This window comes from Urocampus carinirostris, chromosome 15, assembly GCF_059441175.1.
Source record: "Urocampus carinirostris isolate Australia breed hairy pipefish chromosome 15, RoL_Ucar_1.0, whole genome shotgun sequence".
Classification (NCBI taxonomy): Eukaryota; Metazoa; Chordata; class Actinopteri; order Syngnathiformes; family Syngnathidae; genus Urocampus; species Urocampus carinirostris.
In genome coordinates, this window is record NC_142363.1 from 35,906,536 (window position 1) to 35,931,912 (window position 25,377).

The 25,377-nt window shown below is 44.3% G+C and overlaps 2 protein-coding genes across 3 annotated transcripts; one reads left to right on the forward strand and one right to left on the reverse strand.

Moving 5' to 3' along the window:
* Positions 1–8,335, reverse strand: LOC148352259 (programmed cell death protein 10). The gene is made up of 8 exons (XM_088353861.1): positions 8,202–8,335; positions 5,706–5,911; positions 4,505–4,558; positions 3,481–3,598; positions 3,271–3,397; positions 2,083–2,161; positions 1,936–2,018; positions 1–569 (listed from the first exon to the last, which is right to left on the reverse strand). Exons 2-8 carry the CDS (start codon positions 5,793–5,795, stop codon positions 488–490), a joined length of 633 nt encoding a protein of 210 aa, XP_088209987.1. The 5' UTR covers positions 5,796–5,911; positions 8,202–8,335; the 3' UTR covers positions 1–487.
* Positions 7,586–24,974, forward strand: LOC148352260 (inositol-3-phosphate synthase 1-A-like). Of its 2 annotated transcripts, none has more exons than XM_088353860.1 (11): positions 7,586–7,731; positions 12,397–12,521; positions 12,580–12,741; positions 16,795–16,924; positions 17,032–17,225; positions 17,832–17,981; positions 19,973–20,188; positions 20,690–20,854; positions 22,518–22,631; positions 22,709–22,926; positions 24,667–24,974. In XM_088353860.1, the coding sequence occupies exons 2-11, from the start codon at positions 12,408–12,410 to the stop codon at positions 24,836–24,838; spliced, it is 1,635 nt and encodes a 544-aa protein (XP_088209986.1). In that variant the 5' UTR covers positions 7,586–7,731; positions 12,397–12,407; the 3' UTR covers positions 24,839–24,974. The 2 variants fall into 2 exon arrangements, with proteins under 2 accessions (XP_088209986.1, XP_088209985.1); XM_088353859.1 differs by lacking the exon at positions 7,586–7,731 and adding an exon at positions 10,006–10,223.
* Positions 24,975–25,377: the final 403 nt, after the last annotated feature.

The following is a 25,377-nucleotide window of genomic DNA, read 5'->3' on the forward strand; positions in this document are numbered from 1 at the left end:
TCCTTTGGAAACAATTTATTGAACGTTTGCAACCGGGATCATTGGTTTGTGGTCCTGTCATCGAAGGGAATGCGCTACCGCTTGGGATAAAAGGGACAGCGAGACGCTTTCGCTCGCACGTGGTTTGGCGTCGTGGTCCAGACCGAGCCCAGAGAAATGAAATGAAATCGCGGGGATGCCATCTCACTTGTATCCTTGAGCTCGGCGCCATCTCGCTCGGGAAGAAAAAAATCACTGAGGGGACCGGATTAGAAAATGGCCGTTAAGCCCCCTCGACCCCCCCCCAAAAAATGAAGACAAACGAGCACAAATGCGGGTTATAAATTAAAATAGTCCAAGTAAAACCAAAGACCCCCCCGTCGGAGACTGGAAAATCTTCATTGACGACACAAATGGCACTTTTCAGTCTCTCCGGCCGTCGACCCTCCACCGCTTCCCGGGGCGGGGTCGGAGTCCCCGCCCTCTTTGGGCCCGGGTCCTGGCCATGCTAGACCCCGGTCTTGAAGGTCTGCAGGATGAGGTTGGTTTGGTGGATGAGCCGATTGGCGCTGTTGAAGACGTTAATGGCCCTGCACATAAAAAAGACAGGGTTTGTACACCTGTTCCATGGCTAAATTCAAGCACTTTTAAGGCCAAATGTTCCAATTTACAGTAACTTCAAAGGAACAAATCCAGCCGCCATGGGCTGCTATAAACTGACATGAATTCTGACATTCTGCCTCAACAATGCACGCGCGGGTCCAATACGTCACAAGGAGAAGGCTCTAGAGCACGGGTGTCAAACAGACAGCCCGCGGCCAGATCAGGCCCGCTAAGGGATTAAATCCGGCCCGCAAGACAACACTCAGAGAAGCGCAAGAGAAAAACAAGTTGCAGGTTGAAATATGGCAACTTGATGTTGCCAAAGCCAGGTGCCTCGAACAAAGACACTGTACTTGTATTTATTTCTCTCTCTCTCTTTTCCACCCCTTTTCTCCCACTCTGTGTCGCTTTTTCTCTTCCTTTGTTGCTCTTTGTCTCTTTCTCTCTCTCTCTCTCTGTCTTTTTAACTTATTTTGCTCTGACTTCCTTTTTTCCTTTTCCCTCTTCTCTTTCTCTCTTCCTACCCTTTGCACTTTTTTTCTCTTTTCTCTCCTTCTGTCTTTCTATTTCTCTTTGGATTTCCTTCTTCCCCTCCCTTTCTTTTCCCTCTCTCTCACGGCTTTTTATCTTTTGTTTCTCACGCTTTCTCACTCCCTCTCTTTTTCTTTCTTTGTCCCGCCCTCCCACCTTTTCCCTCCCTCTTTCTTTTATTTCTTTCTCTCTCTTTTTTTTCCTCTTTTATCTACTAGTCTGGCCCCTGACAGAATGTTTGTCCTATCGTGTGCCCCCCCCCCAAGTTAAAATGAGTTTGACACCCCTGCTCTAGAGGAATTGGGTAATAATGGAGTTCAATGACATAGTCAAAAAAATTAAAAAAAAAATTAAATATCCGAGGAGACGCACGGCAGCCTTATCAGTGCACTGTGGCGAAAAACCCACTTCTGGGAAAAAAAGAGCCGAAATTCCTGTGACTCGTCTCCTAAAGCTGTCCTCTTGGATGCGACAGTAGAGGACAGTAACGCTTTACAAAACAACTCCATTATGAGGACTGGAGCGACCACCGGCGTTATTATCTTTTTTTTTTTTTTACATTTTTTCTTTATTTAAAAGCACTGTTCGTTGAGTCAGACTGCCCGGAAAAACTGCAATGAATATCAATTCGAGCATTTTTAAGCACTTCACCCAAAATTCTAGCACTCTCCTCACTCTGAAAACACAGCATTAAAATTCAAGGATTTTAAGCACCTGTACAAACCCTTAAAGGTCCAGCAGCGACTCGAGTAAACGCGGCCCCGCCCCCCCTGGGACTCACAGCGCCATCTTAAATTGGTCAATGGGCACCACAACACTTACTTGCCGTCCTTGAAATAGGTTTTAAGGGTGTCGCTGAAGCTTTTCGAGTACTTGACAAACTCCTTTTTCTGATGCTCCAGAGCCTGGACGACACAAATAAAAATCACAAATGGCGTAAAAGAGCGTTTGGAGTGCTGCGGGACTCACTCTGCGATTCTGGTACTGATATTTCTTGATGACGTTGTTGACTGTGTCCAAGAGCTCTTTAATGGCGCTGGCGATGTCTCTGGTGGGGGGGAAAAGGGGACTAACTCAATTCGTATAAGGCTAGGACTTTCACATAGCATATATTCAACTCAAACTCATCAGCTAAGTTAGTCGGCGGCTGCCTATTTAAAAGCGCACATTACCCGGTGATCATGAGATCGAACCTCCTGTGTGGAGTTTGCATGTTCTCCCCGTGCTTGTGTGGGTTTCCTCCAGGCACTCCGGTTTTCTCCCACATTCCAAAAACATGCATGTCAGGTTAATTGTCCCTAGGTGTGATTGAGCGAATTGTCTGAATGAGAGAGTGAGTTATCCGTCTCTATGTGCCCTGCGACTGGCTGGCAACCAGTTGAGGGTGTCCCCTGCCCACTGCCCAAAGATAGCTGGGATGGGCTCCAGTAACCCCCCCGACCCTACTGAGGATAAGCAGTGCAGATAATGGATGGATGGAGTACCCGGTGAGAACTGGTTAAGACGTTTAGGTCTCACGTTAGCACATTGTTGAGGCCAAGTCACCCTCCTCCCCTTTTTGTGAGAATTTTAGCACATTTCATTTACGACACCGAGAGTGTAAATCAAAAAAGGAAAGTTGACTTTCAGGACAAGTGGAAATTAGTCTTTTTTTCACCGAAATCTGAAACAACTGCCAAGACTGTGGCTGATTTAAAAGAATATCAAGAAGCACTGCCAGACTAAAAAAAGCAAACTGGAAACCAATGCTGCGAAAAGGTGAAGCAACAGAAGGCTGTTTTAATGGCACAGCCATCTTTTTACACTGCGAGCCAAATACAAATACGACGGCTTCAAGGTTTAATGGCCAAGCATTGCAAAACTTTAAAAGAGGCAAAATTTATGAAAGCGTGTTAAAAGAATGCCAGGCCAAATAGTCGGCCCTCGCCCATTTTCATGTGGCCCACCTGCTTCTCAAACCTTTAGTTAAGACCATTGGGCCTCACATCGGCACACTGTTGAAGCTAGGGTCTATCTTAAACGAGTGGTTCCTCCGCAGCTCCACAGCTTTGTGTTTAATCTTTTCGGAATCCAGTAAATAGTTAAAGGAGAACAGGCCGTGTCCCGATTTAAAGAAGCTTGAGGCTGAAGCTTACGACGCCAAAGGTTGCCACTCACTTGATGGTTTGTAGGAAGCGTACTCTGTCGTTGATCTCGTCCGGGATTTTGCTGAGGATGCGTTTGAGCGCTCGGGCCTTGTCGTTCAGGTCCTGGAACTCCTGCTCGGGCCGCTCCACCATGAACTCTGTGCCGGAGCAAGACGGCGTTTGACCCAAAATACCAAAAGCGGGGAAAATACCACAACGCGTAGGGAAAGGCGCTCGGCACCTTCCACGTCGTCGGCGGCCATCCGTAGCAGCGATTCTGTGAAGTTGATTTGGACGTTCTTCTTCTCCAGGATCTTCACGATGATGTCCTGGGTCAGGCCTGGGTTCTCCCTCTCTGCCTGGTCCCGGACGGAAACACAAACACCGTAAAAAGTGATGCAGGAATTACGGGTCGGCTGCTTTCTCTAGTATTTATTGTTGAGTTAAACTTTAGTAGACACTCAATAAGGAGAGGAGACTTTAATGCAGAGGTCTAAAACTCGCGGCCCTCAGGATGATAGTTTGAGTCCCCCGCCTCAATATGTGAGTTGAAGGGACAGTTTGTATTATTTAGCCGCTAGATGTCGCTGTATTTTGTCGTGCCACTGAAAACAAGTACTAAAAGCACAATGGGGAAAAGACAAAATACGGAAACTCAAAGTGACCAAAACGCGCTTGGTGACTTTGGAAAAGAAAAATGAGAAAGTTAAGCTCAAGAAAACGAAAAGAACCCAAAATTTCATTTTTTTCTTCGTTTTTGTCTTGAAAAAAAAAAAAGTTATTTTTGCTCACTTTCATGCTCAGTAGTTTGTAAGCTCCCTTGGACTCATTATTGGTTGCACTACACATGACAGCGACATCTAGTGGACAAATATCAAACGCCGTCCTTTCAAGAAGAGCAAATGATTTTGTGGAAAAGCCCAATTGGCCCTACTTCACCCAGATCCAAGCTTCACGATCCTCAACTCATTTGAGTATGAGACCCTTGTCTGAACGAAATTTTAACTTGATAGGAGGACCCGGAAAGAGGCTTTCAGATGAGAGAATTCCATCCCCGTCCTAAAGCTCTTTTGGGATCCCCCTCATTTAATGAAATCTTCAAGGTTACAAAAACAGATCAGCTCTAAGGGGGCGTGGTCATGAAAAAACAGCAAGATGGTCGGCCGACAGCGACAATGATGTAATAATCAAAATAAGGAATGGCATCCTATGAAATCTCCAGTGCATTGGTCCAATATCAAAAAGCGAATCAAGTTCTGGTTTACCTTGATGAAGGCAGCTCTGAGCGTCTGAGCGGCCGACAGGTTGATCCTTTCCAGCTGAGGAATGGAGTGCAAGGTGTGTTAGGAGAGCAACAAGGCTTTGCTGTCGTCTTGTGGCAGATATCCACACAAGGTTGTCTTCTCATTAGCCTCATTTTCAAGCAGACATAAGTCATCACAATGTTTCCCATTGAAGATCCTGGTGGGCCGTACACATTTTTCATGGCCAAATTCATATGTTTTGTAGGGAGGCCCTGCTTAACATATAAAATTACTAAATAATTTGGTACATGATTTATTATTATTGGTAATATATCATAATATTGTAAAAATAAATCTGAGGAGCCGTCGGTGTGCCGAGCCAAAAGAGCTGACTTTCTAAAAAGATGTGTTCTCTTGAGTGCAAGCAGTAGGGGGCAGTGATGCTTCACATGACAAAACCACAATGACAAGCCACCATAGCAGGTACGCCGGCACCATTTCCTCGCAATTTGAAATAAAAATAAAAAATAAGATTAATTTATTCTGTTGTCTACAGTCAGACTGCCAAGAAACATGGATTTCAAGTATTTTCAAGCGCTTCACCCATAATGTAAGCCCTTTCCTGACCTTATGAAAAACAACATTAAAATTGAAGCATTTTTAAGGATTTCAAGCAACCGTACCAACCCGGTGAACTGCTATTCTGTAAATTTATAGATGTTATTTTGACGTCACCTGTGACTTTCCACAAGGCTCTGGACTTGGCCCTCTTCTTTTTTAGTATTTATATGCTTCCGCTTGGTGATATTATCTGAACGTATAATATTAGTTTCCCTAGCTATAAAGATAACACTCATTTTTATCTGCCACTAGTGGAACACCAACCATTTAGGTAAGTTGTAGAAATTTGGAGGCCTGTCTTATCGAGATACAAAGATGGATGGCACTTGATTTTTTTGCACCCTAACGCAGGAAAAATAGATGTTGATTGTTGGTCCAGCTCTTTGCTGTGATTTTTTGTCAAACACTGCTTTGAACCTTGACAAATGTAATATCACCCACAGTGACTCGATCAAAAACCCTTGACGGGGCCTGACTCGGCCCGCGGGCCGCCGATTTTGACATCTGTGTCCTATGGGAAACACTATGTGAGGTAATTGCGACGGATGATCAGAAGTCCCGAAGGAGTTTCTTTGCAAATGCAATGGAATAGCTGCGGTACCTCGTTAAAGACGGGGTACATGACTGTGTAGAGCGTCATGGAGACCATGGAGTTGCTCTCCGCTTCGTTCTTCATCTCCTCCATTGTCATCGTCCGAGGAAGCCCGGCGCTCCGTCAAAATGGCAAACTGACATTCACTGACGCAAACTATCTTTCACTCGTGCGCACCATTCAGAAAGGAGAAAAGTGACGTCCTCTGGGTTGCTCTAAAACACAAAACAAATGCACAACTTTGAATGTTTTGCGTTTTTGTCTTGTTCCGAGACCGTTTTTGCATCGCCTTGCCCAAAGCACGCTCACAATTGTTTTTCTTTACCGCTTAATGTTGTTCTCAAATCGGCCTATAATCCCAATCCAAGACGTACCCTGAATAACGTAGTTTCACGACTATAAGCAATGTCTGAAATAACATCTGCCCGGACGCACACATCTATTACATCACCGTACAACTTACAAAACATCTCCGTCCGGGTGTCCGACAACTTTTTCAAGGAAAAAAAGGGAAAGATCTTTTTTTTCTTTCAAATTAAACGTTTGCTTTGTTCCGATTTAGAAATCTTCGATCAGTTTGGAGATTTCGGAATTTCGGTTCGTTTGGCAATTTGCATACTCTGCAGCCAATGAGAAGCCTGCATCGATTAACTTCCTGCTTCCGGACTGTCTCGCGTGTTACAAAGTCGCACATTTGCATTTCATTTTCCAAAATAGACACACAGAGAATAAGTGGTTAGGAATCAAGCCAAAACCTCAGCCCAAGAAGATTCAAAAGAAGCCAACAAAATTGATGACGCTACACAACGTAAACATACATTAAAAGCATGGTGGAAAGAGGAGTTCACGTGGCTTGTAGCAGATGACCCAACCCAAACATCGCATGAATGAAGAAGAGTCAATACAGGTACATGCTGATGGCAGATGGAAAACAGCCATGTCATATACATGCAACGAATGTTAGAAGTAGATTTAGAATAAACTTAATTTTAAAGTGTTGTTCAGTTATATATTTAATAATTTGCAAAAATGTTTTTTTTTTGCGATTAGTCGTTTTATTGTGTTTCAAGTTGTGAAAAAGAGGCAGGCAACTTTTCAGAGTTGTCTGCCCTGGTGTTAGGTAACTTTTTGTCATGAGTTTCAGACACTGCTATAAGGCGCACCTAAAGGCCTTTCTTTTTTTCAAAAGCTGACCATGCGCCTTATAATGCAGTGCACCTTATATATGCATCAATATTGAGGTTCTAGGAGTTTGATTTATTTGACACTCAAGTGTGAAACGCAATGTTGAGTCAAAATACTTGAAGTAGCATTTTTCAAGTTGAGCAGTTTTCTGACATAGTGAAACTCACTTGAGATTGTTTTACAATTGAAATTTGTTGTGAACAAAATACTTGTAGTACAGTGGGTTATGCCTACTTGACCAGTTGTCTCGGGTTTAATTGATTCAACTCACTTTATATTGTTTACCGTTTATCTTTTGGCACTTCAAGCGTGGGATAAACGTGTTGCTGGTGAGGTGCAATAAATAGAACATGGTTCTAGAACACAACCTGCCCCTTCTTTTCTATTCAACTGACTGGAATACTGCTCAGAAAGTGTCCAATATTTTGACTTACAGCAACTTCTTATGAATGGAACGGAAATAGTTACTTTGCATAGAATCTCGTTAATTTTGCGGCTCACTCAGTTACTTATCGGAAAAAGTGGTGAGCAACTAGAACTTTTTTTAAAGTAACGCGTGCCACCAGGCTGTACTTGCCCAAGACACACCACGGGAAGTAGTGCCCCTACCACCCGTGTGTTTAAAAGAATCCAGCCTACGATCGTGGCCAAGACGGGGCATGGCACACGAAGTAAAGTAATTAAACAAGGATTAAAGAGTGACGCCCTGATCAATTATGCTTTTTGACATGTGTGGAATGATGTGGGAGTATCAAGCCAACATAAGGTGACTCGTTCCTTTCACTTTTGCCCAAGAGGAAGAGGTTACGTTGCCGCTTTGGACACAGCGAAACTTCGGCAAATTAAACAGGTAAGAAGTGACTAAAAATCACTATTAGTTGACTGGCTTAAATGTATTCGCGAGTTTAGTATTATGGTAACGATTGTATTTCCAATTTCCCTTCCGCTTAAGTTTAAAGCGTCCCGGCGGCTAAGCTAACACGAGCTAAGCTAACCGAAGATAGGCTAGCTTCCCGAGTAGCGTCTAAGCCGCGACGCCAGAGACTCGAACGTCGACACTCTGGCTCGTCGGTGGCGGGGGCAGGTAGCAGTCGCCCTGGCAGGCGGGCGTTCGGGCGCTTGACGGCGGCCATTGACGAGCCCAAAGTGTCGGCGCCGACTCGGCGGACGAGCAGCTTAGCTTAGCTAGCTGAGTTAGCTTAGCACGAGCCGAGTAGCGTAACGTTTGCTCCCATTCGGGCTGGCTAAGGAAAGCGCCGCACACCGGAGCAAGAAAGGGAGCGGGCGGAGGTAGGAAGGCGACGAAGCGGCTTGGGGTACCTGTGTTTACCAGTCGTTTTTCGGTCACGACGACGTCGTTTTGCCGACGGCGACGCCGTGTTTTCTTTGCGAGTGGAGGCGGAAGTATTTTGGGGACTGGCCTAAGCGACATCTTCCGCTTTGGGTGAGGTCAGCCAATCACGAAGAACGTTTCCTTTGACGTCAGCACTTCATTTTCTTAGTCGCCTCATTAGATTTTACTGGAGTCAATATTTTTGGGATGTGTTTTTTGTTTCTGTCGATCATTTTTCAGGTTGTTTATCAGTCGGCTTTTTTGGTCATCTTTCTGTAGTTTTCGGTCGTTTTGATGGCTGTTTTTAATTTGTAGAAGTCTCAAAGGGCTGTACACACTACCATGACACCACCCCCTGATCTAAAACCTACATGAGGGCAAGGAAAAACTCAAAAACCTCAAGTCAAGTGATGTTTATTTGTGACGCCCTTATTCACAAAGAGTTTTAAAGGGCTGCACAGAACACAGATTAAAATATATAGTGTGACTCTCTCAAGTCAAGTCATGTTAATTTGCTCGGCCCTTAATCACAAAGAGTCTCAAAGGGCTGCACAGACCACAGATTATTGCAAACTACAGACTATTGTAACACAATCCCCTGATGTAAAACCTACATGAGGGCAAGGAAAAACTCAAAAACCTCAACATGAGGAAAATGAAGAAACTTTGAGAAGGGACAGTCTCAAAAGCGCTGCACAGACCATAGATTATTGCAAACTACAGACTATTATGACACCACCCCCTGATCTAAAACCTACATGAGGGCAAGGAAAAACTCAAAACCTCAACAAACCTTGAGAAGGGACGCAGGAGGTCATCCCGTTTTCAGGTCGTTTTTCAGTTGTTTTTCGATCTTTTTTTTTTTAATTTAAGTCCATTTCTGGTAGGTTTCGCTTTGGTCACCCTTTGCTTGTTTTGAGAGGTTTTTTTTTATGAATTTGTTGGTGGTTTTCAGGTAAGTTTTTTTCATAATTTTTGGTAATCTTTCGCTGGCTTTTGGTCATTTCTGGGTGGGTTTATTCGGTCATCTTTAAGGGTGTTTTTCAGTCGTTTTCAGTGACATTTTATGTATGTTGTTGTATATTCTAAAGTCGATTTTTCAGTCCTAGTATTTCCTTTTCTCTTTGTTTTTTTGTATTTTTGGGCCGTATTTCAGTAGTTTTTGGTGATTTTTTAGGGGGGGGGGTCGTCTTCATGGTTGTTTTAAAGTATTAGGGGGTTTTCCATAATTTTCCGATATTTTTTGGTAGATTTTTGGTCATTTATTGGGTCGTTTTTTCAGTTGATTTTCCAGTCCTTTTTTGGTTATTTTTCTTTTTTGTAATATTTAAGTCATATTTTGCACATATTTCTGGCGTTTTTGGTCATTTTTGGGGTTGTTTTTAATTTGAGGTTTTTATGTTGTTCTCAGACATTTTTGGATGTTTCAATGGCTGTTTTTCATTTATGGGTGTTTTCAGTTGTTTTTTTACTCGTTTTGGGGGTTGTTATTCAGTAGTTTTTGCAGGAATTACTCCCGTTGTTTTTTTTTAAAGATTTTCTTCAGGTTTTTTTCTGTTTTTTGGGGAGGTTGGAGGTGTGATTTTGCTTATCTTTCCGTCGTTTTTTTTTTTGGTCGTTTTTGCTGAAAGAGCCGTTCGTAAAAAAGAGCCAGAATTCTCATCGGTCGACTCTTTTTAGTGAGCCGATCTGAAAAAAACAGTTCTAAAAGAAAGGGCGGAATTCCCATCAGGAGAAAAAGAACGCATCTTCGGAAACTTGGGGGCAGGCCTAACGTCACGCGAGGGCACGCCCACACGGAAGCCACGCCCCCACTTGCACGCAGCAACCGGCGCGACGCCAAATGTGCGCAGATTCGAAAAAGAAAAGAAAAAAGAAAAAAAAACGGGGAAAAAAGAAAGAGTGCGCCAAGGAATCTTGCAGAACTTTCTAGCACTCTTTGGCTTTTCAGCAGCGGCAGCAGCGGCAGCAGAAGCCTCTTCTCCCGGCACTAACAGTTCTTTGCCAAGGTAACACCGGAAATTGCTTTCTTTCCGTGTGATTGCGTGAAAATGTCTTGCTTTTTTAGATTAATTTTTATTAACACTGTACATCATGGCTAACTGGCACCGTGCAGTCTTTTTTGAATGATCCTACAAATTTACTTCAGCAATCCTACCAAAAGCGCTCGTTTTAGGATCAAGAGGTCGCAGGTCCGATTCCCGGCTCCTCTGTGTTATATGTCGAAGTGTCCTTGGGCAAGATGCTGAATCCCTAATGCCCTCAGTAGCAGGTAGTTTTCTTGCATGGCGGCCGCTGCTATCGGTTAGTTAGCGTGTATAAGGGAAAAGCGTGACGCACATTGTAAAGCGCTTTGGGAGGTCTTCATTGACTTGAAAAGCGCTGTAGAAATGCAGACCATTTACTTTTTGCTGCAGAAATGCTACAAAATATTAAATAAATAATTATTATATATACCACAGCCATATCCCCCTAGTGGGAGGTGGCTAGAGTCATTTCTGACTCTTTTTGGGAGATTGAATCAGAGGAGGGGATTCCCAGCCCCCTCGCTGAGTCAATAGGTGACCAAACCCCCCAATTCCAACCCCTATTGCTGAACGCCAAGCAGGGAAGCAACGGGTACCAATGTTTAAGTCTTAGGAATGACTCGGCCGAGGTTTGAACCACAACCTTCCAGTCTCGGCGCGGGCGCATACCCACAAGGCCACCGAGCTTTAAAATAATACTTTTAAAATACTTCAAAAATAGCTCTGCAGATGTACGTCCAAAATACCACTACAGTGATAGTATAATGACAAAATACTACTATATAGATATTATGACAGAAACGTGACAAAAAATGACTACAGAAATCCATCCATCCATTATCTGCACCACTTATCCTCAGTAGGGTCACGGGGGTGCTAAAGCCCATCCCAGCTTTCTTCGGGCAGTGGGCAGGGGACACCTTCAACTGTCAGTCAAGTCAAGTCACATTTATTTATATAGCCCTTAATCACAAAAATGTCTCAAAGGACTGCACAGGATTACAATTACAAAATTACACAATTACCTGATCTTAAACCAGCATGCAGGCAAGGAACAACTCAAAAACCTCAGTGTGGGGAGAAAAGAGAAACCTTGAGAAAGAACTGCTTGCCAGCCTGTCGAAGGGCACTCAGGGACAGACAACTCACTCTGTCATTCACACCTAGGGACAATTTGGACCTGGGTCTGTGGTCCACTGTGTAGTCCGGCAGGCAGGCAAAAAAAATTGGATGCGCGATTCGGAGGAAAGCTGATAATTTCCCGGTGTGTTCTAATGTGAACTAGTTTTTCATTCGGGGAAAGTGAAAGCTCTAACCCGAGTTTAATTTTGAAGCCAAAGGGGGTGGACAACTAAAGCAGCATAAGCTAGTACGTATGAATTTCCGAAACACGGCATATTTTGTAGCATCATTCATCATTATTCATTCGTACTCATTAATTTTTTAATTACAATCACAAACTTGATGGTATCAGACTTTGTTAATATCCTGTGTCTCTGTGATGGGACCTCACTCTTTATTTTTTTGTGATGCCCTTAATCACACAAAGGCTCCAAGGCTGCACAGACCATATATTGCACTAGTGAATAATATCACCTAACGGAAAAGACAAAAAGTGAAAACAAGGGGACTAAGTACAGAGCCCTGTGGAACGCCCCACGTAACACTTAAAAGCCCGGAAGTTATATCACTGTATCTTAACGCTATGCGTCCTATCTGAGAGGCGTTGGGGTCTGGCGCTTATGTCCACCAGAGGGCGCCTAATCTGTGACAGGTTGTCTAATCACCCCACAACTATCCACAGTTAGTCCTTCTATCACTTCAAAATATAAGAATACACCCAAAAATTGTTCAAACGTCATATTGTTAGAAAGTTATATAACGAAATTGTGAATATGCTCAATTGCTGTCAAAAGTGTCGAGAAAAATTGTTCAAACCTCACATTGTTTATTTGCTGTTAAAAATGTCAATAAAATTGTTCAAACCCAAAAAAAAACTTTCATTAGAACATTTTGGACAGCAACCTGTGTAAGTAATTTTCGTTTTCCACCTCTGTTTTCCATTATCACCTTTTATTCCAATGGCATCCTGATTTGTGAGGTTTGTTTTTTGTTTCTGACAGTTTTATTGTTGTTTTTGACCGTTTATTTGCAGACCCCTTCAAGATGGCGTTAAAGGTTCGCGTCAACAGTCCTGACGTGACGTACACGGACTCCTACATGGAAGCCCGCTATTGCTACCACAGCGCCGCCGCGCAGAAGGACGGCGACGTCGTTCTGGTAAGACAAAGGCTACTGGTCGGGGCCGGCCCCGCCCACTAACACTCTGACCAATCAGGTGACGCCTCGCTGCAACGTGATGACCATTCGTACGGAGACTCGCGTCCCCCGATTGGGCGTGATGCTGGTAGGCTGGGGCGGCAACAACGGCACCACCGTCACCGCCGCGGTTTTGGCCAATCGGATGAAGCTGTCGTGGCGCACAAAGACTGGCGTTAAGGTGAGGCGCTAACTGGTAAGCTAGCTGTCAAAAAAATCCGGGAATGTGTTGAATTGTGTGTTTGATGTCGCTAAAAACAACCTGCTGTTGAACATAAGCATGTTGTGTCACCTTGACCCGAGTGTCATGGCCGCTTTCTTGTGTCCTGTTTCATCTGGAGGGACGAAAGCATGACCAACTTAGGTGCAGAGATGCCTAACTTGTTTGGGTGTTTGGGCAATTGGGTTGGCCATGGTCCCCAAAAATGTTTTTGTGTGTTTTTCGGTATTTTTTTTCCCCTTTTTTATTTTCTTTGTTTTGTGTATGTGTTTGTCTTGCTGTGGGTCACCCTTCTCGAGGGATATGACCAGGGTAGATAGATAGAATACTCAGATGGACAATCAATAAAGTTTGAGTTATCTCAAAATTGTATATTGTTTTACATTTTAACACAAGGATACAGCTGGAAGTGTGAATTTCCCTACGGGGATGAATAAAGTATCTATCCATCCATCTATCTACCTAGACATCTAGACTTCTATCTATCTATCTAGACATCTATCTAGACATCTATCTATCTATCTAGACATCTATCTGTCCTTCTAGACATTTATCTAGACATTTATCTTTCTGTCTATCTAGACATTTATCTAGACATCTATCTATCTGGACATCTATCTATCTAGATACATAGATGTCTACATAGGCATCTAGATAGATAGATAGATGTCTACATAGACATCTACATAGATAGATAGATAGATGTCTACATAGACATCTACATAGATAGATAGATAGATGTCTACATAGACATCTACATAGATAGATAGATAGATGTCTACATAGACATCTAGATAGATAGATGTCCACATAGACATCTAGATAGATAGATGGATAGATGTCTACATAGACATCTAGATAAACATCTGTCTATCTATCTAGCTAGACATCTATCTAGACATCCATCTAGACATCTATCTATCTAGACATCTATCTAGATGTCTACATAGACATCTGGATAGATGGATAGCAGCACAGGATCTCCGCAGGGGACCGTGCTCTCTCCGTTCCTATTCACTCTATATACATCGGACTTTAAGTACAACTCTGACTCCTGCCATGTGCAAAAGTTTGTCGACGACACTGCGATCGTGGGATGTATCAGAAACGGGCAGGAGGAGGAGTACAGGAAATTGATTCAGGACTTTGTCCGATGGAGCGACGCAAACCACCTGCACCTGAACACCACCGACACCAGGGAGATGGTGGTGGACTTCAGGAGAACCAGAACTCACCCGGTTCCTGTAACCATCAAAGGAGAATGTGTAGAATTTGTCCAGACCTACAAATACCTGGGTGTGCAGCTGGACAACAAACTGGACTGGACTGCCAACACAGAAGCTCTATGTAGGAAAGGGCAAAGACGACTTGACTTCCTCAGAAGGCTGGCCTCCTTCAACATCTGCAAAAAGCTCCTGAAAATATTCTATGAGACAGTTGTGGCAAGCGCCCTCTTCTATGCGACAGCGTGTCGGGGAGGCAGCGTCAAGAAGAAGGATGCCTCTCGTCTCAATAAACTGGCTAGGAAAGCGAGCTCTGTTGTGGGCAAAGAGCCGGACAGCCTAACAACAGTAGCTGAGAGACGGGCACTGGAAAAGCTGCGGTCAATCATGGACAATCCATCGCATCCACTACACAGCATTATCTCCAGACAGAAGAGCAGTTTCAGCGACAGACTGCTGTCACTGTCTTGTACTACGGACAGACTGAAGAGATCTTTTCTTCCTCATGCCATGAGGCTCTTTAACTCTACCCGGCAGAGTAAAAGCCCACAGTAAACCACACCACCTACATTGCATATTACCGAATCTTATTGCAATATGTATTCTGTGTAGCACTATTTAGTTATTCTATATAACACGCTAAAGTGGGCATTTGCACGTCACACTGGGTATTTGTATATTGTATTCTTTTTGCTTTATTATTGTATTGTTCTCAGCTCAGGGATGCTGCTGGAAATGTAAATTTCCCTTCGGGGATGAATAAAGTATCTATCTATCTAGACATCTATCTAGACATCTATCTATCTAAACCTCTGCAAATGAGTCTCAGTAATGATGGGATGGAGGTAGTTTGAATGGAAAGTAAAAATTCGTTACTTCTATACACCCTCTATCACTTCAAAATCTAAGAATACATCCGATTCATGTCGGCGGAACTGTGGGAGGTTGGGGGATTTCACGCATATTTTCTGGAATTTCCCTGTGATATCAAATTTCTGGAAAAGTATTCAGACAGAAATAAAATTATTGGATGGGAGTTGCGTTTGGACCCAGTGACCTATGAATGTATTCGGAATTTTGCCTGAAGAGTTATAGACTGGTCAATAAAAATATGTTCTACGGGTAATGATTCTAGTAGCAAAGAACACGATTCCTGGCTGAAAACACAACCTCCGGACATAAAACAATGGAGAGACAAATTAAAGCAAATGTACATTATGGAAAAATGACTGCAAGACTTCAACTGAAATTAGACGGATAGCTAGATAGATAGATACTTTATTAATCCCCTAGGGAAATTCACACTTCCAGCAGTATCCTTGTGTTGAAAAATAAAATAAAGATATAGAATACAAAAATACCCAATATAAACTGTTGATATAGAGTATTTAAATAGTGCTACATAAACACACTGTAATAAAAATAGGGTAATATGCAAATGTGGGGTTAAATGTGGGCTTTTACTCCCCCGGGTGGAGTTAAAGAGCCTCATGGCATGAGGAAGAAATGATCTCCTCAGTCTGTCCGTGCAACAAGACTGTGACAGCAGCTTCAGACCTCTAGCTCTTCTGTTTGGAGATGATGCTGTGTAGTGTATGTAGTGAGTTGTCCATGATTGATCGCAGCTTGTTCATTGCCCGTCTCTCAGCTACAGTTGTCAGGCCGTCCAGCTCTGTGCCCACAACAGAGCCCGCTTTCCTCACCAGTTTACTAAGACGAGAGGCATCCTTCTTCTTAGCGCCGCCTCCCCAACACACTGCCGCATAGAAGAGGGCGCTTGCCACAACAGTCTCATAGAACATTTGTAGGAGCTTTTTTGCAGATGTTGAAGGACGCCAGTCTTCTGAGAAGGTAGTCAAGTCAAGTTATTTTTATTTGTATAGCCCTTAATCACAAAGAGTCTCAAAGGGCTTCACAGGATTACGCAGACTATTCTTTCAGACTATTATTACAACATCCCCTGATCTGGAACCAACATGGGGGCAAGGAAAAACTCAAAAAACCTCAACATGAGGAAAATGAAGAAACCTTGAGAAGGGACCGCACATGAGGTATCCCCTTTTCCAGGATTACCAGACAGCAGAGGATGTTGCATTCACAAATAATACAGAGAGTTTAGGTTATTCATATGCTATAGAGTAGAAGTGAGTTTTAAGCTTAGATTTAAACATTTCCACTGAGGTTGCAGATCGGATCTCAGGGGGAAGGGCATTCCACAGCCCACTTGTACCAACATGCTTGTGTCTGTGATAGAAATGCGTGTTTGTGATTAAGAGATGGTTTAAAATGTGTAATTAACTTGTTTTAGGGAGGTATGTTGAGTTGGAGACTGATAAATGAGCTCTTATCATAACATTAGCATAACATTAGCATAAACAGTCGGCTTTGTCGTTTCCTGCATAGAGCTCCTGTGTTGGCAATCCAGTCCAGTTTATTGTCCAGCTGCACACCCAGGTATTTGTAGATCTGGACAAATTCTACACATTCTCCTTTGATAGTTACAGGAACCGGGTGAGTTCTAGTTCTCCTGAAGTTCCAATTTGAGAAAAGATGGAAGCCTATCACACACTTGATGTCCTACAATTTATTTTATTTCTTTTATCATCAGTTTTTTGTTGTTATTTCTTTTGTTATTTATGGGAATGTCAATTGTTGCTGTATGGTGGGTGACCCAACCCTCTGTCAAAAAAACCGGAATCAACTTCTCTGTACCTAAAAAAAGGATGAGTCGTAAGTCAGGATAGGAGGGATGTCGGCCGGTGTTTAAAAAAGGCATTTCTTTCCCTTTCAGAGAGCCAATTACTTTGGCTCGCTGCTGCAGGCGTCCACGGTGTGTTTAGGAGCCGGACCTGACGGCGATGTCAACGTTCCGTTCTGCCATCTGCTGCCCATGGTGAACCCCGACGACATCGTCTTTGACGGTAGGGCAATAATGAGATGGTAGGGCGGACACTAACACCCGCTGTCCAAAGAGGGACGGACACGACAAACGGACAACAGGCGATAGCTTCTGGTTTCCTGTCCCTAGGCTGGGACATCTCGTCACTGGATCTGGGGCGGGCCATGGAGCGAGCGCAGGTTCTGGATTGGTCGCTGCAGGAGGAGCTGCGTCCGCACATGGCCTCCATGAAGCCCCGCCCCTCCATCTACATCCCGGGATTTGTGGCCGCCAACCAGGACAGCCGGGTCGACAACGTGCTGGGCGGCACGCCCGCAGAGCAGGTTGTTGGGGTTAGGGTTTAAGGTTTGGTGTTAGAGGTATGGTTAAGAGGTTAGGGTTAGGGGTTAGATATAGAATGGAATAGAATATACCTTTATTGTCGTTGTTACAAAATGGGTTAACATACTGTGACAACGAAATTGGGCATGACACTCCAGTTTCACACATTCACAGTGAGAAAAAGGGTTAGGGGTAGGTTAAATTAGGGTTTCTGGTTAGCATGGGGGGTTTGGGATAGGGATAAGGGGTGAGGGCAAGCGGCTGGTTGCGTAACATCCTACATGCCCGTATTTCTTGTGTAAATATTGTGTAAATTATAACCTTATCTTCTTTGTTCCTTTATCTTTGTTTTCTTTTATCCTCCTCTTAAATGTGAAACTGGAGTGCCACGTCCAATTTCGTTGTCGCAATATGTTCAACCCATTTTGTAACAATGACAATAAAGGTAAATTCTATTCTATAAGTTTAGGTCAAATTTGTAGAATTATTAACATGTGTTTCGAGTGTTTAGAAGGTAATAGTTTAGGGTTAGGGGTTTAGGGTTAGCTTGAGTGGGTTTTGGTTGAGGGCGGTGTCTCACCCGGGTTTGCGTTGGTGTCCCCCCGTAGGTAGAGCGCATTCGAGCGGACATCCGCGATTTCCGTGTTCAAAGCGGCGTGGACAAAGTCATCGTGGTGTGGACGGCCACCACCGAGCGATTCTGCGACGTGGTGCCCGGCATCAACGACACGGCGCAAAACCTGATGGCCGCCATCCAGGTAAGGACTCCAACCATGCCCACCGGCACCGTGTCGGTTTGCCTCTTTTGCCTTCATTGCAATCCACACTCAAAGATTTGTGTCGAAAGTGGACTGATCTGCTCGTTTGATTGACTCGACTCAGCTTTTTGGGTTGCTTTGTGCATAGAGATGAAAGAAGGTCATTATCAACTCGTGGTCGATGTAAAGTAGGCTTGAACGTATTTACTCAAGGTGTGTATTCTAATCCGTTTGATATTCCCTTTTGGCGTCTTAGTCTCCGCCTTTTTGTTTGAAGGTGTGGGTATTTTTCCATAGGGGGCGGATGATCCTTGATCTTGTTTTTCGTCTTTTGCCACAACATACCAGTACTCTTCCATGTCTTCTTGTTTTCAATAAAACACAAAGGCAGGCTGGAGAAAAGCCAGAAGGAGTTTGGCCTGCGGGTAAATTATCCGCTCCTCTCGGTCCTTCTCCAACTGCAGTTGTAAAAAATACAAAACAAGTCTTTGCTTGAATTTCCTCCTAAGGTTAGCCAATATTTTCTTAGCTCTCCCACACTTCAGTGGTCATTTTACACCCAACAGTCGAACGCTTATTGGGCGGGCGGCACCAATATTTGGGATTTTGACAGGTGTCGGCATTATTTTCAGACGACGAGACGCTTATTAAGTCTCATGAAGCAGAGACTCTCTGCCCTTGCTCCTACTTCTCCCCATTTCCTCCTCTCTCCTGATACCCATCCCGTGCCTCCTTATTGGATAAGCAGGAAAGGGCTGCAGCTCAGCCAACTTGTACCACCACGCCTGTGTCTGTGATAGAAATGCGTGTTTGTGGTTAAGAGATGGTGTAAAATGTGTAATTACCGTATTTTCCGCACTATAAGGCGCACCGGGTTATAGGGCGCACCCCGAAAAAATAGTTTTTGGTCCTATTTTTGACATACATAAGAAGCACCGGATTATAAGGCGCTACAATGGGAACGTGGACAAAACAGTCAGATGGTTCAGTCCAACTTATTACCCCCTTAACATTCCGAAAGCTTGCAAATACGTGTCGAGAACACGTGCGGATGCGGTGTCCGTACGATGTCACTCAAATGCATCGTTCCATCATTCGGAAGGTTAAAGTCTTGGGATTCAAGAAATGCCAACCATTCCTTAGTTTCTATTTTCTTTTTCGCTCGCAACTTTACTGTGCATATGACAATAAACACTTGGAATTGAGTTGAATTTAAAAATAGACACTCCATTCCATCCATTATCTGCACCACTTATCACAGAAACATCGAGTTCAGTCTGAAACAAGATATATAGCCGGAGTAGCTCACCGAAGTCGTTGTGTTCATAATAATGTGCAGCCGTGGTCCTCTTATATCCGTGAGTGAAGTAAATCCAGGAGAATAAAATATTTACAAATACAGTATAGTTAAAAAATGCTTTCTGTATGCCGTCAGCTATACACATTCATCTTTTTTCGGCCAATTGCAGGCTTTGTTTTGCCGTTTAAGCCAATGGCAGCCTGTAAATGATAAAAAGGATCCGCCTTTTGACCTCCGAATAACTTTAGCCAATAGTGATCGATTCAAATGATGATTGACACATTGGTTAGCCAATGAAACGCCGGTAAATAAATCCCAGCATACACCGCGGAGTACTTGGCGTTCGGGGGAAAATCTAGTCGGCGGCGGCAAGTTAGTTGGAAGACTTTGCGATTTAATATTGATCCATAAATAAGGCGCACCGTATTATAAGGCGCATGGTCAGCTTTTGAAAAAAATGAAGACTTTTAGGTGCGCCTTATAGTGCGGAAAATACGGTACAAAAACCCGAATAATTCCCTGAGGCCCCTGTAGCTACTTCTAATGCCAATTCCACCTCCAGTGAGAGCGCACTCCACAGAACTATTTTCTTCCAAGTATGGACAAATATTCAAGGCAGTAGTGAGCAAAAAAAGTTCTTTGGTTTTAGATCCAACCCATTGAGGGTTTCTGTGTCTGTTTTTGCTTCTAGGCTGGCTCGGAGGTGTCCCCGTCCACTCTCTTTGCGGTAAGCAGCATCCTGGAAGGTTGCGCCTACATCAACGGGTCGCCCCAAAACACCTTTGTGCCGGGGGCGCTGGAGCTGGCCCGCGAGAGGGGGGTCTTCATAGGCGGGGACGACTTCAAGTCCGGACAGACCAAGATCAAGTCCGTGCTGGTGGATTTCCTGGTCAGCTCGGGCATCAAGGTGAGGAGCTTGAACTTCTTTCCGTTCCTAAAATGGAGGAAGCGGGTCCGGGCGGGTTTGAGCCCGCCGTCTTCTCTGTGGCCCGTCTGCCGGGCCGCAGGTGGGCACTGGACCGCAACAGCTTCCTTTCAGCTGCCTTCAGTTCTGGTGCGCTGATTTAGTTCACAGACTGCAAAGTGGAAACCTAACTTCTCCATCATGGGCGTAACCGGCCAGACTTTACAAATTTTAACATTTTCTTAGGTTCAAATAGCGTGCCAAACACACCATACAAGATAAAAGTAAACAAGTACTCCACTGCCTTGAAATGGTTCAATCCATTGGATAGCTAACACTGCATCATAGTATTTTTGCAGTAGTATTTTCTATAGTAGAACTTTTGTGGAACAGCGGTTCCTCGGTCCTCAACCATTATGCGTTCCTGGTGTTTGCCGCCCCCTGTCCCGACGCCGTGAACCTAAAATGTGCTGTGTTCTCCATTATCCCCGTTCCGCTTGGCAGCCTAGCTCCATCGTGAGCTACAACCACCTGGGAAACAACGACGGCAAGAACCTGGCTGCTCCTCTCCAGTTTCGCTCCAAAGAGATCAGCAAAAGCAACGTGGTGGACGACATGGTGGCCGCCAACCCCGTCCTCTACGCGCCCGGCGACAAACCCGACCACTGCGTGAGTCCCAAAGACCCCAAATAGACCCGGTGTGCCTTATATACTGCAAAATATACTGCAAAATACACTGGATACGATTTGAAATGCATTCAGTATTTATGCATGTGCATTACTTGAGTTCACGAGTAATGAGTTATGCTAATTTTTGGGTCTAAAACGACCGCTGAAGTGTGAGAGAGCTAAAAAATATTGGCTAACCGTAGAAGGAAATTCAGGCAAAGACTTAAAGTATTTTAGCCAGTTGCAACCGGGGAGATGAGATCTTTCCATACTCTCTCGCTCAAATCTCGATCTCAATCTCAGTCATCCCCCATCTGCCATTGTGTTTTATTGAGAGCGCAAGACATGGAAAATTACTTGAAACGTAAACAAAGACAGGAAGACTAAGAGACGCCAAAAGGGAACGTCAAACTGATTAGAAATACACACCTTGAGTTGATACATTTAAGCCTACTTTACACTAATGGCTACATGCTCAAAAGTGATGCTAACGGCTAAATGCTAACTGCTTCAGGTTAAAATTATGCAAATGCTAACGGCTACATGTTAACAAATTATTCTTACGGCTACGTGCTAATGAGTTATTTTAACAGCAAGATGCTAACAAGTGATGCTAATGTCCAAATGCTAACGGCGACATGCTAAAAAATATTATGCTAACTGCTACATGCTAATAGCTGCATGCTAACAAATTATGCTAACGGCTCCATGCTAACGGCAACATGTTAACATATTCCTCCATGTCCCAATCTTTTCAATCTTTTACGGAAGTGGATCTTTCCCAGCGGGAGATGCTGGTGTCAGGGACGGAAAAACAGGTCAATTGCCGGGGCAGGAGAGCATAAACGTGGTCGGGGAGGGAAACGAGTCGTAAGCCAGGACAGCAGAGCAGACGTGGTCAGGAACAAAAACAGGTCATAAGTCAGGACGGGAGAGCAGACATGGCTGGGATCAAAACGGGTCGTAGCCGGAGACAAACGGGAGCAAGAACGGTACAGGCGGGAGTCAGGGGTTGAAAAAAGGCTTGCCTTTAAAAACAGAAGTTCGCAGACAGACTGACAACAGGTGACAGACAGGACTGGGTTCAAATACTGACATTGAGCCAATCAGACCCCGCGGCGGTTGGCACCAAAAGACAGTCAATCATGACCGTTTTATTATTATTGATAATATATCACTAAAAAGCAAAAAAATCTGAGGAGCTGCTTGGGAGCTTCTTGAAAAGGAACCGGAATTCCCGTGACTAGTCTGCTAGATATGACAGTAGGGAGCAGTAACGCTGCACATGACAACTCCATCATGAGGACTGGAGCCACCATATGCGTCAATTTTCATGCACTTTTTCAATTTTTCGAGTCAGACTGCCAGGAAACACCGCAATTGAAATCATTTTAAGCATATACAAGCACTTCACCCCAAATTCAAGCTCTTTCCTCGAAAACGCAACACTAGGGGTCAAGCATTTTCCAGGATTTCAAGCACCCGTACGAACCCTGAAACCAGTTGTAATTTTGCCCCACGACATCACACTTTAGTTTTGAGTATACTAAGATCCAGAGGAGATCAACCTCATACTCATTTTATCTCTGAGCCAGACGTGCTCACGACCCTAGCGATAGGGTCCGGGTAGGGACGGAGAGCTGATCTCTTGTCATGTTTTCAGGTGGTGATCAAGTACGTCCCGTTCGTCGGCGACAGCAAACGCGCGATGGACGAGTACACTTCAGAAATCATGATGGGCGGACTCAACACCATCGTCCTGCACAACACCTGCGAGGTGTTTTCACGCTCTCCGTCAAACTTTAGGACTTTGCCAACAATCTCATTTCTTTCCCACGGTTTTTGCCATTTTAGGACTCTCTGCTGGCCAGCCCGATTATTTTGGACCTGGCCATCCTGACGGAATTGTGCCAGCGGGTCAGCTTCCGTCCCGAGGGCGAGGAGAAGTTTGGGTCCTTCCACAGCGAATTGGCGCTCCTCTCCTTCCTGTGCAAGGCCCCTCTGGTGCCCCCTGGGGCCCACGTCGTCAACGCCTTCTCCAGACAGAGGGCCGCCATTGAAAACTTTATGAGGTCTCCGCATTTACTTTCCTAGCATTTGTTGAGTCCTTTTATTGTTTCACTGTAGTGTTTTGGAAGGCTCCTGGAGCCCCCGGGGCCCACGTCGTATTATGGCATTTTAAGGATTAGAAGTTACTTCATAGCGCTTCATCGTTGAATATTTACCCCAAAACACCAAGAACGGTTTGTTGTGGAATCCTTTCCTTACCTTTGTGTCAGACTAAGCACCACGTGGGGGCAGGGGCGCCGCAAAACTCCAGAAGAAAACCAAATTTCCAAGCTTCCCCGATGGAGCAGGAGGGAAGGAAACACGGACCGTCCAGGCCTTCTTGTAGGCGTGCCCCAGGCTTCCTCGACGAGAAGCTTTGGCTCTGGGTTTCGGTCTTCTTTGTCCTCATCGTGCAGCTAATGTCAAAAATCACTGGGGGCAGGTCTTGTAACCGGTTAGAGTTCCTGGTGATGCTTTTCAAAATAAAATGGGTTGGTAATAGGTGAGATTTCATTTGGACACGCAATCAAAAAAATCCCTGGCATGAAACACATGCAAATCATTCATGTTTTCATTACAAAAAACTCAAAGCTTTTTAATATCTCATTAATTAGCCAGACAGTGGACCCAAGCGCAGGAAGGAAGGCGAGGCCCTCAAAAACAATGGTATTTTATCACAAAATAATCAACAAATGGTTAAAGAACAATTACACTATCCAAACCAGAAAAAGCAAATAAAACCCCAAAAACGAGGATAAACTGGAAAAGTGATGATGGTATAGATCAGGGGTGTCAAACTCATTTTAACTTTACCATTCTCTCGGGGGCCAGACTAGTAGATTAGAGAGAAAGAAAAAGGGAGATGGAGAAACAGGAGAAATATAGAGAGAGAAAAGAGGGAGAAAGTGAGAGAAATGTTGAAAGAGGGGGAAAGAGAGAGAGAAAGAAATCCAAAGAGAAATAAAAAAAGAGAAGGGGAGAAAGAGAGAATGGGAAAGCAAGAGAGATTAAGAGAGAGAAAGGGAAGAAAGCAAAAGAAGGTAAAAAGACACACGGAGAGAAAGAGACAGAAGAACAAAGAAAGAGATTGAGAGAGAGAAAGGGAGGAAGAGACAGACACATGGAAAGAGAGAATGTGAAAAACAAAAGAGAAATAGTGAAAGAGGGGGATTGAATGCAAGAAAAAGAAAGAAATCCAAAGAGAAATAGAAAGAGATGGGGAGAAAGAGAGAAGGAGAAAGCAAGAGAGAAAGAGAGTAAAGGAAAAAAAAGAAGACAGTGCAAAAGAAGGTAAAAAGACCGAGAGAAAGCGACAAAGAAGAACAAAGAAAGAGAGACAGAGTGAGAGAGAGAAAAACGGAGGAAAAGAGAGAGTGACGAGAGAAAGATACAACTACAGCATTTGTGAGAGGCACCTGGCTTTGGCAACATCAAGTGGACCTATTTCAACCTGCAGCTCGTTTTTCTCCTGTGCTTCCCTCAGCATTGTCTCGCGGGCCTGATTCAATCCCTTAGCGGGCCTGACCTGGCCCACGGGCCGCCTGTTTGACACCCCTGGTATAGATGATGATATCGGTGGTGAAAAATATCGATGACCCGATAATGGGTGCCGTCCAAAGTGTCCTTATGAAGGCCCAGTTTGATAAGGGACAGTTGTGTGCTGATTGGACACATGTGTCCCAACCCAGGATGCGCCCTCTAGTGGATACTGGCAAACGTTTTGGTCTTCCCTCATTTCTGATTGTTTTCTCTTTTGTTTTCAGGGCGTGCCTGGGCCTTACCCCCCAGAGTCACATGCTGCTGGAGGAAAAACTGCAGAGCGACTTCCTCTCCAGGCAAGTCGTGGTCCACCGTGACGCGACCCCTCTGAAGAAGAAGACCACCCTTAATGGCGTCCACGCCACCAACGGCGACGTCGCGCAGCACTCGAATTAGGGAGCCAAACAGAAATGGGGCAGCTGCCATCGTTTGATGGTGGCCATTTTCTTTTCAGTTATTTTTCTGCCTCCTTTTCGGTGTCAGGACTGTGAAATTTTTCCCACCGTGTGAAATAAAAGCTGTTACACGAGTACCGATCCCGTGCGGTGTCATTCATCCAGGGTCCGTACGGGTGCTTGAAATTCTTGTTTTCAAATTCAGGAAAATGCTGGAATTTTGGGTGAAGGGCTTGAAAATACTTATAATTTTTGCAGTGGTCATGTTTCTGACTCTGCAGTGTAAAGACCATGCAATAATTTTTATTTAAGTGCATGGAAATGATGCCGATGTACCCGCTATGGTGGCTTGTCATTATGGCGTTGTCGTGTAAAGCGTCACTGCCCCCTACTGGTCAGACCCTAGAGGACAGCTCTATTTAGAAAACCAGCTTTTCCGGCTCCGGAATTCCATCTTTGACAATTCTTTCTGATTGACACGACCAAACCAAACTGTGATTGACCTAGTTAAAACGATTCAATGATAGCACGATAAAAATT